This window comes from Ambystoma mexicanum, chromosome 5p (genome assembly GCF_040938575.1).
Source record: "Ambystoma mexicanum isolate Mex_15411 chromosome 5p, UKY_AmexF1_1, whole genome shotgun sequence".
NCBI lineage: Eukaryota > Metazoa > Chordata > Amphibia > Caudata > Ambystomatidae > Ambystoma > Ambystoma mexicanum.
In genome coordinates, this window is record NC_090930.1 from 856,168,499 (window position 1) to 856,183,623 (window position 15,125).

At 47.1% G+C, this 15,125-nt stretch overlaps 1 protein-coding gene across 1 annotated transcript in view; it reads left to right on the top strand.

The window, feature by feature from the left end:
- The window catches only part of LOC138481718 (mediator of RNA polymerase II transcription subunit 1-like), a 1,164,040-nt gene that overhangs the window by 62,295 nt on the left and 1,086,620 nt on the right, over nt 1-15,125 (top strand). Inside the window, exon 2 of the mRNA XM_069613834.1 lies at nt 13,805-13,896. Within this exon, the coding sequence (XP_069469935.1) occupies nt 13,805-13,896 (92 nt within the window). The remainder of the gene's footprint in view (nt 1-13,804; nt 13,897-15,125) is intronic.

Genomic DNA, 15,125 nt, shown 5'->3' on the forward strand with positions numbered 1-15,125 from the left:
AGGTGTCAGGACGAATCCGAGAAACTCCACTTCTGTGGTATGCAAAACGCTTTTTTTCGAGCTTGGCAAATAATTTGTGCTGGCGCAATTTCTCAAGAACTGCCCTAACATGGTTTCTGTGATCAGATTCTGAGGAGGAATACACCAGGATGTCGTCAATATAAACGATGACACAAACATCGATAAGTTCCCGAAGAACATCATTCATGAAGTACTGAAAGGCGGCAGGTGCGTTGCACAAACCGAAGGGCATTACTTGATATTCGAAGAGCCCAAATTTGGTGCGGAATGCAGTCTTCCACTCGTCGCCCTCTTTTATACGTACCAGGTGGTAAGCTCCTCGGAGATCTAGCTTGGTGTACACACGAGCATCTTTTACTTGGTCGATAAGCTCAGGTATCAGGGGCAAAGGGTAACGATTCTTAATCGTTATCTGATTTAGGGCGCGGTAGTCAATACAGGCCCTAAGGTCTCCTTCCTTTTTAGGTACGAAGAACAAAGCGGAAGAGACTGGTGACTTTGATGGGCGAATGAAGCCATTGGCCAGGTATTGATCCAAATACTGGCGCAAATGCAGGTTCTCAGGTTCAGTAAGAGCATAAATCCTGCTACAAGGTAGTTGTGCATTGGGTACCAAGTCGATTTGGCAATCGTAAGATCGATGGGGAGGTAAGGTGTTAGCCTGCTCTTTCTGAAAAACGTCTTGGAATTCTTGGTATTCAGATGGTAACTGTACAGGGGTGGAAGTTACAGAGGCTAGACCCATAGCTGGATTCCTTGGGTAACAGGTTGGTTCACAATCAGGAAAAGTTATCTTCTTTGCTCGCCAGTCTGTTCTCGGATTATGTGTTTCTATGGACAGGAAGGGCCCCTCTATTCTGGCTTCCCTGGCTCGTTGGATACCCTCCTGTGCGTGAAAAGGGAGTATTACCAACTGTGGAACAATGCTCAAGCCTCCCACTCCCTTCCAACCCTCCACGATACTTCCTCCACGATTCCCCGTGAAGCCTCACCTTAGGGTTTGGAAGGATGAGCTCTCCATCCTGCTTCTGATGCAGGGGCGCGTTGAAACCCAGTTACTTCACTGGATTGAGGATTGATGGGAGTTAAGGTAAGCTTGACTGTTCAGGTAAGGCGCTGTAGAAGTTCTGTTCAAAAGTTCAAGCTTAATAATAATGTTCGTTGTCTAATTGCAGCAAGCGCTAATGCTTATGTCTTTTTCCCCTTAGGGGCCGGGGTTCGGAGTGCCGGAGATATGGCGCCGACCCGAAGTGAAACAGTTCTGGATGAGCGCTCAGGTAATGTCTTTGCATTCGCTCATTCAATGTCTTTGTCTTTTTTCCCCATAGGGGCCGGGGTCCGGAGATGCCAGGAAGCGGCAGGACCCGAAATGCGTCGGGAATAATCCAACAGGTAAGACTTAAAAGGAAACTGAGCTTTCCTTATTCCTTTTCTCCCTCTCACCTTTGTTCTTGTCTTTTTTCCTCTAGGCGCCGGGGCATAGCTGAATCCGGAAGATCGCTGCTGAAGATGGAAGCGCCTTGCAAAGGTGAGTAAAATGCAGCGCTGCAGCGATCGAAACAAAATGCCTTTAAAATGATGTCTTCCTTTTCAGGGCCGTTGGAGAAATGACTCCGGGATGCAGATTTAGCAGGTAAGGGCTTTTCTTCTCCTATTCTCTTCCTTTCTCCCCTTGCAGGTGTTCCAGGGTGCTGGCAGGCGTGGCTGAAGTCAGGATGCAGGAGCTGACACGGTGAGCGTCCAGCTGCTAGGTGCAGAACAACGCGAAGCACGTGTAGCTGTTCGGGTGGGGTTTAAATAGCCTTGGAAGAAGTTCCTGGTATGTATCCTTCCACCAATCAGGTATGTATCCTTCCCTGACCACACCCGGGTGGTGAAGTAGTCCTACAGGTAAAGTAGTCCCATTCAGGCCTCAAGAGGGCCTGGATGAAGCAGCAAGGTCTGCATCAGGTAAGTGTGCACCCAAGCACTTAAACACATATCCTCTTCTATGAGCCTGGCGCCTAAGGCGCCAGGACTGAGTCCAAAGGGCCCCGACTTGGGCCCGCTGAGACTTCCCTGGGGAAAATGATGTCTGCCTCTGGGGTTGCTGGGCCCGGCCTGGCTCCTTGGAGGTAGGCATCATGACAATAACCAGGATCAACTGGAATTGAGGGGCTGAGATAAGGTCAAACGAAATGTCCTCTTAATGCCCGTGTTGACAGAGCAGAGCGACTATAGTTGTGCATTGGGTAACTCGGCCAGAAAGTAACAATCAGTCTACGGCAGTTACATTGTCTATGGTATCTTTTGAGTGAATTGGCAATCCGATCCTGCCTGCTGTTTCCAAGTCCTTGTAGTTTCCGATGGCTCCACTATCTATGAATGCTTCAAGAGCATGTAGCTTGGAGGGAGATTGTTGGTCTATGATGATTACCGGGATGGCAAAATGTGAGGTCAGGTGGTTCTTGGTTGCACTCGACAAACCGACCTATATATCTGTCGGTCGTTGGAGTTTTCCACTTCGGTTGCTTCTTTGTCCCCATCTATGGCTGCTACAGTTTTCCGAGGACAGTTACAAAGGAAATGGCCAGATTGGCCCCAGTACAGGCACAACTGTTCTTGTCTTCTCTCATTCTGCTTTGGTGAGAGGACCTCGTGTACAAGAGGGCGGAGCGTGTTCCGACGAGCCCATAGGTCAGAGCTCACCCTCGAGTACCTGTAAGACAAGATAGCTGCACCTTGAGGAGGTTGGGGTGCAGGATTCTCTTTCTCTTGTCCGTTTAATGACAAGTACAAAAAACAGGGAAACAAATGGTAATCAACAGTGTCACGATCGCCTGTCTCGCTTCAACTCCCGCATTCTAACATTCAGACAGCAATAGTTATAGTCAAAACTCGTCATCATTGACGTCAAACTCTACATGTTCGTCATGCAATATTATTGGTTGGAAAAGGTAACTTAAGTATACGTGCTATATCTGTATATGGTAATAGAGCATGCGGATTGGATAACTCTTATGGGGTGGGCGTCTACATCCATCCCTCTACATCATTCGTGATAGACGTCAATACAACTACGGCTTCTTATTGGCTCTACAAGCTATATGACCCTAGATTACGTGGTCCTTTGTGATTGGGTAGGTTATACCCCTAGATATAAATCTCCACTTTAATTAGCAGCATGCAGAATGGACACCCATGTGCCTAGTGCCCCAAGATTCACCCTGCCTCCCTTCCATCAATCAGTACTTTTAGGGCTATGTGTCAATTAGTTGGCTGAGGATGGCCTCGAAACTCTTATCTGCCTCTTATCTGGAAAAGTTATGGCATCCTTGGTTCTGGGTGACATCAGACGTTGGTAACTCTTTGCGTCTGGCTGGTCACGTCTGTTCACCGTGAATCTGCTTCAATTTCCAGCTTTTAGTGTATTTAATTCTCCCTCGGCCTCGCTACCTGCCTGGGCTCCCTTATCTTGACCTTCACGGGGCAGGCTGGTATGTTCTGAAGTATCGATTCTTCAGAGTTGCTGCTCTCCTCCCGTCCTTAGGTTGACCTCGAATTCCCAGGCATGAGCTGCTTCTTTGCTAAGTTTCAATTCCGCTCTTCCTTCTGGCTTTAGCTGGGATATGAATCCTGGCCTGGTAGGCCTCTGGCCGCCTGGGCATACTTCTGTTTTACACAATTGAGTCTATTCTACTAAGCATTGCAAGCAGTATCGTTTTCTTAGCTTCTTGCGTTCCAAGCCTATTTACACGCGTTAGCTGGTTGGATACTTCTATTTTGTTTCACAGCAATGTTTCCTTATTTCAACATCATCTCCTCTTCTGTGCCCATTACATCTATTTTCATAGCTACTCGCACTGGCCTGTTATCTTTGGTTTTCGTTCATCCGTGAGTCTGTCCGGGCCCTCGTGTCATTACCACTGGCAGTCCATTAAGGCTCTTTGGGTCTCTTCGTGGACAGTCTGTAGGTACTCTTCATTTCATGTCAGCTGCTGGTACGATTGTCCTAAGAGGGTACCGTGCAGCCCATGGTTGTCTGGTTATGGGTGCTTCAACAGGTATTGCTCTTCTGATGTGCACTGGGCAGAGTCCAAGTGCAGCTCTGTTGGTTCATCTGCTCCTCATACGTCACATACCTTGGCGAGTATGTTCCTGGTACCTCGAAACGGGTGGCAGGAGTGCAGGCCATGTCTGGGACCTCCGCTACACTCGGACTCCGCCTAGTTGCATGGGTTTGGGGTGTGTTTCCGTGGACTGACAAATGGGTGCCTCCTTGGTTTGCACGTAGAACGTTCTGCCTTCAGAACGTGCGCGGTCGTCTCTTCGTGGTTGTAGTCGTTGATAGAGTTGGATGGCTAGGTCGATGGAGTCCACGCAATCGTCTGGTGGATTGACGACTTGTGCCAGAATGTCCTTGAGTTCCCCTCGCAGGACCATCTGTACTCTTTCGCGACCTCCGCAATTCACTCTCCCTCGCTCCCCTTCCCTCCGGCCCGACTCACTCTGCTGGGCACACACTTGATGTCTTGATCTCATCCGGCCTCGCCCTCTATAACCCTCATTACCACTCCTCTCACCTGGGGTGATCACTGCCTCCTCTCCTCCATTTTCCCCCCCCCCCCCCGAGCCAGGTTCACTACTAGATTGCCACCCACCTTCTTGGATATTCGTCCCATGAAGCGAGGCATTTGCAGCAACCTCCCCCCCCCCCCCCCACCCGCCCCCTCCTCTACCCCAGGCTGACTTGCACCCTGACACATCCATCTGTCTTCTATATTTCTCATACTCTTGATACTCTTGCCCCTGTCATGAGGATCCGTTTGAAGTCCAAATCCAAGTGCAATTCTTGGTATGACTCTGACCTAGCTACACTTAAATGGAAGTGTAGGGCAAAGGAGAGGAAATGGAGGACTTCTTGCTCCTCCTCTGACAAACTGGCCTGCCACTTGCTCTAAAGGCAATACCGACTCGTTGTCGCACTAAGAAGAGAATCCACATACAAGCCTGTGTCTCTGCGGCATCTAACAATTCGGCCGAACTCTTCAAAATCTGCAAGGAGCTGGCCAACCCTGCTGCAGTCTTAACCCCCTCCTCTCGCAACCCAGGCTCTTTGCAAAGCCCTTGCCTCTTACTTTCTCTAAAACCCAGGACATCCTGTCCACCCTCTCCTCTGTTCCCCCGTCCTCCTCCCTCCTTCTCACCTTGCTGACCCTCCCTCAGCTACCCCCCTCTCCCTTTGTCCTCCTTTCCTCTTTTCTCCCATGATGAAGTAGCTAGACAAGTCCGATCTATGAAAACCTCATCAAAACAGGTCCATCCCTGTTCCTCTAAAACCATTAAGGACCACATTGTCACCCTTGCTCCGGGCCTTGCCGATTTCTGCAACCTCTCCTTTGCCTCTGGCTCTTTCCCCTCCCCTCTTAAATACTCCCTTGTGCATCCTCTCCAAGAAATCCACTGCTTATCCATGATGTCCGGCAAACTACCGCCCAATTTCCATTACTCCCTTTTTGCTCGTGCACAAGCTGGCCAGCTCTCAACTTAATCTTCGTTCTGACTCTGTTGGCTCCCTTCAAGACCACCAATCTGACTTCAGAGCTGCCAGAAGAACGGAAACTGCTCTCCTGAACATCCGCGAAGACCTGCTCTCTAACCTCGATTCTAACATTCTCTCTGTCCTCTTCTTACTTGATCTCGCCTCTGCATTCACCATGGTCAACCATACCACCCTGCTCAATCGTCTCCATGACAAATCGGTATCACTGATCAGGCTCTGGCCTGGCTGACCTCTTTCCTCTCTGATCGACCCTCCCAGGTACAACTTGGGTCCTTTCGATCTCCCTCTCCACGTGTGGTGTCCCCCATGGGTCTAACCTCTCGCCCTTGCTTTTCAACCAATATCTGGCAACTATCGCATACTGCATCTCCATTTTCTGCTCAACTTGCCAGTGCTATGTTGATGACACCCAACTCATTTTCAGGCTTCCTTCAGCCTCCTCCTCTCCTTCCCACCTCTCTGATTGTCTAATCGTCATTCAAAATTGCTGTGCCGCCAACTATCTTTGTCTAAATGCCAACAAGACTGACATCCTCCTTATTGGTACACCATCTCCATCCTTTCCTCTCACTCTCTGACTGGCCTCCCTTGGCCTTTCTCCTACCCCCACCTGCGAGGCCAAGAACCTTGGTCATCTTTCACTTTCCTTCTCTGCGCACATCTTTGACGTCTTCAAAAGTCAAACTTTTTATTGCACCTCCTTAGAGGTACTCTGCCTTTCCTCTCCTTCGCTCAGAAGCTCACCATCTCCCAAGCTCTGGTTCTCTCTAGTTTGGACTACTGTAACGGCCTCTTTCTAAATATACCTGTCTCCACTCTCTGCCCTTTACAACTAATCCAGAACAGGACTGCAAGTCTTGTCCTTGGCCTCAAGCCCTGGGATTGTGTATCTCAGCCCTGAAATCCCTTCATTGGCTCCAAGTGGATGCAAGGATTATATTTAAAACCCTATGCATTGTCCACAAGGCTTTCTGGGGCTTGGGTCCAAAATACCGTCAACACTCCATCCGTAAATATCTCCCCTCTCGAGCCTTTCGCTGCTCTACTTCTAACTCCCTCAGGGTTAGTCGTTTTGAAAAGAAACGAGCTGGGGGTAGATCCGTCTTGTGCTTGTGCCTCCCTTTGGAACAGCCTCCTGGCCACCTTGAAACTTGAGGAAAACCATCTCTGGTTCCGGAAGCATCTCAAGACCTTCCCTCTTTGCCCCCCTTGTCCCCTGTTGATCGTTTCTTCTCTTGGCATTGTGCACCTGGCCACCCTCTATCATTCTGGCCCAGGTACCTGCTCACCCTGCCACCCTCCTGCACTGCCTCCAGGCCTCCCTCTGCACTAAGGTTCTGTATCTGTACCCATACTGTCCCCCTCCCACTTTTCTTCTGCACTTCTCAGATATACCTTATCTGACCAACGTTCACCGGCCACTTGCTGGCTGCACTGCCATGGTGTTATCGCCATTATTTTATTTAATATTCTGTTTTCTCTCCTCTGCACCTTTGCCTACCCCTCATGCACTTCCTCCTTTTCCCTTTTCCATGCACTTGTGCTTTCTTAGATGTCACTGGGCCTAGCAAGATCGCGCTTTTATTTTTTTTGTTCTCCCTTGTCCCATCCCTTTTTGCCTGGTCACGCTCCGAAACACTTGAAATATCATTTCAATTGTGCATTCATAACACAAACGGTTAATGAGTGCGCAATGGTCCATGATATACATCAAAGTGCTATCCGCAAAAAAATAAGTGAAGTAGCATAGCAGACATATATCACCACTTTGTAAAAATAAATGAAGAGGAATAATGCTATAAAATCTAGTAAACGAGCTTGATTAAAAAAATATATATGTATACTTTATTTCTTTTATTTTTAAACTGCTTCCATTATTAAATAAACTTTGTGTTTGGAGTGCCTTAATTTTAGATTTAAAAGGAAGAGTTGTTACAATGGGTGTAGCCCTTGTTGAAACGTGACCCGGGTCAGTTTATCAAGGCATGCTGAGTTGGCCTCAAGGATGGTAAAGGAATAGGAGCAGGCTGGGTAGTTGCGACAGCAAGGGTAGACACACCTGGGGCATCACCAAAATCAATCTGTGCAGAGGCGTTGCTTGTAATCCTCACGGTTTCCAATAAATTAGGATCAGTCTGCGTGCCAAGTAGGGATTCCAAATTATATATAGATTAATGTTTTACTACTATAGCTTTAGAATTGCTCTTTGACGAATGAGAAGGGGGAAACCGTACACTTTTTCCGCTGCACTTTAGCGAAGGTGCAGAAGACTTAAAAGATGAAGCTATCTGCTGGGAGCTGGTTTTGGCAATACAATTAGTTAAAGAAACAGGAGAAGACAAAGGAAAATAGAGATCAGATTTGTAATTTCTTCATCAGTAAAGTGGCCCAGTTTCACAATGGTACCTCCGTAGGTGGACTTGCGAAGATCCTTTTGGTGGCAAAGTTTTGAAAAATGGTGCAGTGCTACGGACGCATCAGGAATGAAGGCTTTGGTAGGCTAGGACACTTTGCTCTTGTCTCCTTGTGGCGAGTCTCCATTGCCAAGGAAGCCAGGGTGTCGAGACGGCGTCCACACGTTACCTTCTGATACATTGTTATTAATATTCTTGGTGTGCAATCGATCAGAAAGCGAAGCAGTTAATGAAACAGAGTGCGAACCTCATCCATACACGTTACATAAGATTTTATGAGTTAAAAAGGGCATCAAGAGTATCCATAGTCTTTTGCAGTAATAGCTTCCCATTTAGCTATAAGGTTCAAAAGTAATATTTCTAAAATATTAAACATGGCTGCAGAGGAACCTCTCACTTTGGCCAGCGCTGGCAAAGCAGGTGAGTGAGCAGTAAGCAGGTGAGTGAGCAGTAGGAACTACATCAGATGTTAATAGGCCGTTGGACCGGGGTGTTTGAGCAAAGTGGCGAGAGTCCTGAAAGAGTAGCACGCTGGGCACATTCGTCAGAAGGGTCTCCACTCAAAATGTCCAGTTCCAAACCCACTGTTCTGAGCCAGAATTATGTTGAGAGCACGCTTCAGAAAGCCTGGTGGAGATGTTTGGCACTGTTTCACTGTTACCGCATTCAAAACGATCAGTCCATGCTCCCCCGAAACACTCCAGTTACGTGGCCAACAAGGGGGAACTGGAGGCGAATGAACCAATAGTTATTGAGTGGGGCGCAAAAGGCTGCGCCTGAATCAAGGACACAGTGGAAGAAGAAACGAGGGAGGGTACTGGAGGAATAGGTCCTGTTAAAGCTCTAACCACTGATTCTTGCTTGGGGACCAAAACCATTGAAATTGAGCTGGAAAGTTCCTTAGTTAAGCCTGCGCTAAAAGCAGGGTCAATGGCTCCTTCAGTCGTACCATAGTTGTGGACTGGGAACAGATCCGTAATTTTCAGGTCAAGACAGGGTGCCCCTGTTTAAATTCCCCAAGTTGACGTAAGCCTGAGTTGGTTGACTAGTGTCTTTCACAGGGACATAACAATGGTCAGAGTCTACTAGAGTTTGTCCGCACAAGTAATACAAGCTTGATCCGAAACCTCGTCAAGTGAAAAAACAGTCAGGACTCGGTTGGCCATTAAGCCTGGTTAGTGATGGGGGCAGCCCTTGTACAGACGTGCTGCGGAGGCTCCGGCAGGTCATTGCTTCAGCGTTGTTGCTGGAAAAGTGAAAACTCAATATAGAGAATCCAAAGCAAACTGGGCAGAAGTATAGACATCAATCTCCTCCCCTCCCAATAGGGCACACAACTATGGATTCACAAGCCACGAGCAACAAATTCAGATCGTACTTATAAAGTTGGAGTGCAGGCAGATGGAAAAGTGACCAACGACCAAGTTGAGCACAACGTAGAACCGCAGACCTGCAAAACGGCATGCAGCCACACACTGCACTAGTACCGCAACGAGTGCAGGATTTAGGCTGCACACACCTCCAAGTGAATAGGCAGAAAGAGCAGACTCCACAGGACTGCAAAACTGCACAAAGCCGCACACCCAATAGATCATTGTTGCAGATGTTGAAGTGGTAAATGCAAAACCTTCCGTGATCACCCATAAAGACACACATGCATTTGTAGACAGTCCACTGAACTTTATCATTCTCCTGATGTACTGCTGTGCCTCGATGCACATAAAATGTATAATAATGGAAACTGCCTAAACAAACACGCCAAGTACTCCCTCATTTAATGCAAAAGGTCTGTTCCATTGAGGCACACCATCACGTTGGGCATTACAAGACCTCATGTAATCCACATTTAGCCCCAAGATAATCATGCCAGTGGATGTTGCAACCACCATGTTCTGTTCGCCAAAGCCCAAGCTCCCAAGCTCAACAGACAGCATTGCAGCCGCTGGATCCAGGAGCCACATATCGACGACCTGATCAGAAGAATTCTAATGCCAATAGGTCTGGCTTTTTAGCATGAAAAACATGTTTGTGTGAATTATGAAGATGTGTTTTTGTAATATTGCACATGAAGAGTATAGAGTTCTCGTGCTACTAGCCTTCAGAGAGGAAAAGGACTGAATGGCCAGGGAGTCTCAATTCCTGCTTAAGCCTCCCGAGGAGGAGTTTTGCACACTGGTAGGATGTGACAAGCTACTATCACTTGAGAGCTGTTCTGCTATACCTTTTGGGATGGTACCAGTGCTCCATCAGGGCTGTTTTACTTTTGCTTGGAACATACTCCACTTGTCACCACAGTTCCTTTATTTTTAATGGGGCTGCACAAAATGTTCTCCAGAATGTATATATTTGTAATGTTATAATAACAGGTCTTATTGGCCAGAGTGGTCCCACAGTAGTACAGTACTGTCACTTGAATTTCTATGCAGATGGGCCAAGAAGAATGGCGTGGAGTCTGAACATCAGTTAGCACTTCTGACTCCATGTTGAACACTTCTATTCATGTGGCCCGCGAGAATACCTTGGACAAGAAACACTGTAAACGTGCATGGATTTGTCGGGAGGGTGCCCATACTGGGTGACTAAGTACAATAGTAAATGCGATGCAAGAACCGCTAAACCAACCAGGTATAATAGTGAGGCTGTGTGACAAAAAGGGGACGGCAGGACCAACATGTACACTCTGCACTTTTCAGACATTTCCGGTTTCTAAAGGAGCTGAGCCTGACCCGGCGGGCAAGGGCTTCTTGTAAATTTACCTTCAAAGAAAATGTTATTGAAAAACATATTTCTGTACTCCAACGGAAAGGGTGGAATTGGAAGGGCACTATGCCCACTATCGCCAAACCTTTCACTTCTTTGATGCAATGGGAAATAATATAGAAGATTGAAACCGTGATGTTGCTCAGGGCTTCGTTACCTTCTCTGCAAAGAATGCGAAGTACACAATACGAAACTGCAGCTAACCCAAGTTTTCACTTTGGTGTACTCTCAATCTAATCAGATATGTAGTGTACTTTGTGGGGAATCGTTTAGGATCAGGTTCCCTCGCTAACTGAGGCACCCGTCCTTTGAACATTCATTCAATCAAATGCAGTTGAACTGCAAGTTGATGTCTGTTTATCCTAGCATTGCACCGGTTCAAAAGGCTCACTTGACCAAGCTACTGTGCAACCTCCAGAAATGGTTACCTGGTGTTAGGAAAGATTTCCATTTTATGTGTAATTTTCCCTCCAGTTGTGATCTCCCCCTTGCCCCCCACCCACCCCGCTCCCCCCCCACCCACCCCGCTCCCCAACAATTTGCTGATTCTGAACACCATAGTCTGACTTTGCCAGAGGAGCACAGCCTTCTGATGCACTCCTCTGGGCTTTTCACTCACTTGTTATGGCGAAACTGACATTCCCTTAAGACAGTCCGATCTGGGAGATGTTTCCCTTAGTCCTTGTCATTGTTGCAACCTTTCTGCAACATGTTGCACGTGCACAACATACCTTCCAGTATAGTGCACTTGGGTCTTCCTGTAATTTTTAAAGGCCCTAATAACTCTCAGAGCATTATTTTAGGAGCAGTGCATATGTGCCTTGGACAGGCTTGGTGGCATCTTAACTTTTCACATATTGTTAACCCTTTCTTGCCAGGTGAACCGCGATTACTGCGTTTAGAACGGATAGGTGGCATGGCTCCAAAATGGCCACGCCAGGAGGTTTCTTTGTCCTGTCCTTTGGCCATCTTGCCCCTTCACCTTCCCCAGGTTGAGCCGACCCGGGTCAGTCCTTATTTGGGCATGCACTTTACTGCAAAGCGCCAAGCTTTCGCAGGCTTCTGCATGCCTTGTGTGCGCCCCAGGATGTAGGCTGGACCGTCTCATTCCAATACACATCCTGGATGCCATAGAGTGTGGAGTGCTGTGAATGGCTGGGACCGCTGTGGTCCATGTATGGTGTGCTTGTATGTGAGCAGATCTCCCATTGGGTCCTCTTCGTTTTGGCGGGAAGGAGATTCTGGATAAGAGAAGGCTCCACCATGCCATGTCGATCTCTGGAGTTCTCACTGAACGAAGGATAGGATCCAAGAATCCTGAAACTAAGAAGCTGAGTCGAGGAACCACTGGTGACCCGCTGGAAGGTTTGGCACCCTGAGCCCGCTGTTGTACCGCTGGACCCCTCTGCATCCGATTGTCCTAGAAGATCTGCGAATACACTTCGACCCATTGGAATAGTGGGATCAACTATTATCAGGACCTTCATCTTAACCTGCAAGTAAGCCTTTTTAGAAGTGTCCCTGGGCCATCCAGTGGACTGACCAGCTTGCGCAGACATTTTGCTCTCATCCCACCGCTGTTTCGAGGAGGCCCTTGAAACTTGGCATATCGCAAGCTCTGTGTTCACGGCACTCTCATACCGAATCTCGTACACTTGGCGTTCCCAGGTCTGGAGTAAAGTCAGTGCGCCCAAAACCGGAGTATATGCGGTTGCCGTCTTGCGAAGCCGTGGTGACGAACTTTGCAAGTTCGTTGTGACTGTGGTCCTCTATGCCCTGAAGCCTGCTGCAGCAGAACTGGCCTGATCCATCCACCAGGAGCAGAGAGAACGCTACTGTCCCGTGTGGGAATCAACACTGTACCTTTGTCGCCGAAAGCCACATAGCCGCGAAATTGCCCCAGTCGAACCTGCAACTGAAGTGGACTCGACAGACGCAGTTTGGCCCGGAGTGAACTAGCAAACTATTCCCAACTCTTGGAATCGACTCTGCCTTCAAGTGGAGGCCCTCCGTGAATAGTGGGAACCTATTCTACATCACCTCACCTACCTTCCTGAGCTGCTACAGCCCCTACAAAAGGCCCTATTTTGCCCATTTGAACTACCGCGTGCGTACACCTCGCAAGTACATTTGAGCATTTGGCTCCTATCATCTTAGGGACTGGACTGCCTTTCAGTTAAAACTTTGTTTGATGTAGAAGGGACTAAATACTATTTGCACTGCCTGTTTCCTTCCCTGTTTAGGTTGTGGACGTGCATTCACCCTTTAGACCCCATTGGCCTTGTATATATGTTTATAGATGGGATTGTGTTGGTTTGATAGTATTACTGTGATTTTTTTTTTCTACTATGTGTTGAATTGCAAAGGCCTTGAAATAAATGTATTTGTATTTTTGATATGTATTCGACGAAGCCCAGTTTGGGGTGAAACGCGTTATTGTGATTTTATTCACGGGTGTACTCTCGGCTGTCCACACAAAGAATAAAGGACGTTTTATAATGGAGAAGGCACCGAAGTGTGGTGCACTTTTTGGAGTGAAAGATGGAGGAGTGCCGCTGTGAACTATCTTGCAGTTCGTTTTTGTTTTTCATATATAGAGATCTCTGTCTGGGAGTGATTTGTAAGTGTCCTTTACTTTGTGTGCTCATTGAGGTCTTTCAGTCACCCCCACCCCTCCTGAGACCTAGTCTTGACTACTGCCTTGATTGGTCTGGCTTGTCCAGAAGGTTACCCTGTTCCAAGAAACTAGGCTGGCCTTCTGAAGCTCATCCCACCAGGTCAGAGTTCAGAAATGCATCTTAACACTTGGTACATGCAGCATAAGAGGGGGGGACCTCATTTAAATGGGAGCATGGTGGCCTGTTCGAAGTGACCAACCTTTTGTGGTGTAATGGCAACATTGATGAGTGGGTAGGGAGCCATTCAGTCAGTTCATTTATCCCTCGTATGGAAATAACATGATGCATATTTGAGCTCATACTCCACAAAGCGCAGCGCACGTTACTACCATATAATGTTAGTACGTGCTTTAGAATGTGCTGGCTCAGTCTTTCTTTAACCTTTCCAGATCTTCCAGCAGATGAGCTATTAGAAAAACTGCATTTGAAATACGAGCAGAAACCATGGATTGAAACGATGAAGCTTGTTCGCCATTGTTTGGTAAGTACCGAAACATTCCTCCGCTAAGTGTTTTTCATGTGAAATTGTGAAGTGTCTTTAGGAAATTTGCACGTGTCTTGTCTATTTGGGTGTATTATTTCTTTTTCTGAAAAATTGAGCTCTTCTGTAGATGCTTTTAGTGAGCATATGAGATTTATTTTAGGATTTCAGCTGTCCAATTGCTCCTGATTTGTTTCATTATAGAAGACTTATTTTCTTGCATATGTTAAGTCCGTGCAAATCCACAAATATGAATCCTGGAGTGGTTTACTATAGCTTATAGAACTGCAGCGTGTGCCGCCCCGAGCATTATGGGAAATGAAGACCGAGTTGAAGGCCCAAGCGTCTTTCGGGTCTTAAACAAGGTATGAGGGAGCTATCAGAACACATTCAGTATTTCATGAAAATAGAAAAAAGACAAATTAGCTTACTATTCAAATGGGGCTATTCACTGCAGCTGTAAACAGTGCTTCACTACTATTGAACAGGCTGGCGAATGCAGGGATAACGTTGGCAGCTAACCGTTTTAATATAATGTTAAAAAATTTAGACTTCACTTTCTTTCTAGCCGTTTCTGCAGCACTGCAGTGTTGTAGCAGAGTGCGGTCTCCCCGACAACAAAGGAATTAGCGCGATTGCTTCCATGAGGGGTCGGGCCCACGTAAAGGATGCAACAAAGATTAACTGTTGCCATGCAGGTTTGGGTGCGGGCAGCTCAGGGAAGGTGCAGCAATGTTTCCGTGTTATAATACATATGCAGAAACCCCACTAGGGTGGTCTAATACTGCTTACATGACTCCCCCTTTTGGGTATCCAAAGCATTGTTCAAATGTGTGTATGCATTGGATTTCTGTAGCACTAACCTACCAAGCAAAAGAGTATTGTGCAAAAAAGGGGACGGGGCTAGAGTTTACAGGAAGGGCAGGAACTGGTAGTACCTGGAAGTAAATCCTCTTGGTAGCCTTAATCTAACTGTTTGCCTCACCTAGATGTTACCAAATGCTGTTTTGTGGACTGAGTCCTAGACTAGATCCGGATCCTTGAATCCTGGATTTGAATTCTTCATATTTTGTCACCCCTTGTGGGGAATGAAAGGTACTAAGATTTGATGTAGTATTGTGTAAGAGATGGAGCTCTGCTAGCGTGCTAAAGTTATGGATATTTTATGACTATAACTGTAGGATAGGCCTTTATTAAAAACATTGACCTTTTTCGCAAAGCATTCTGTC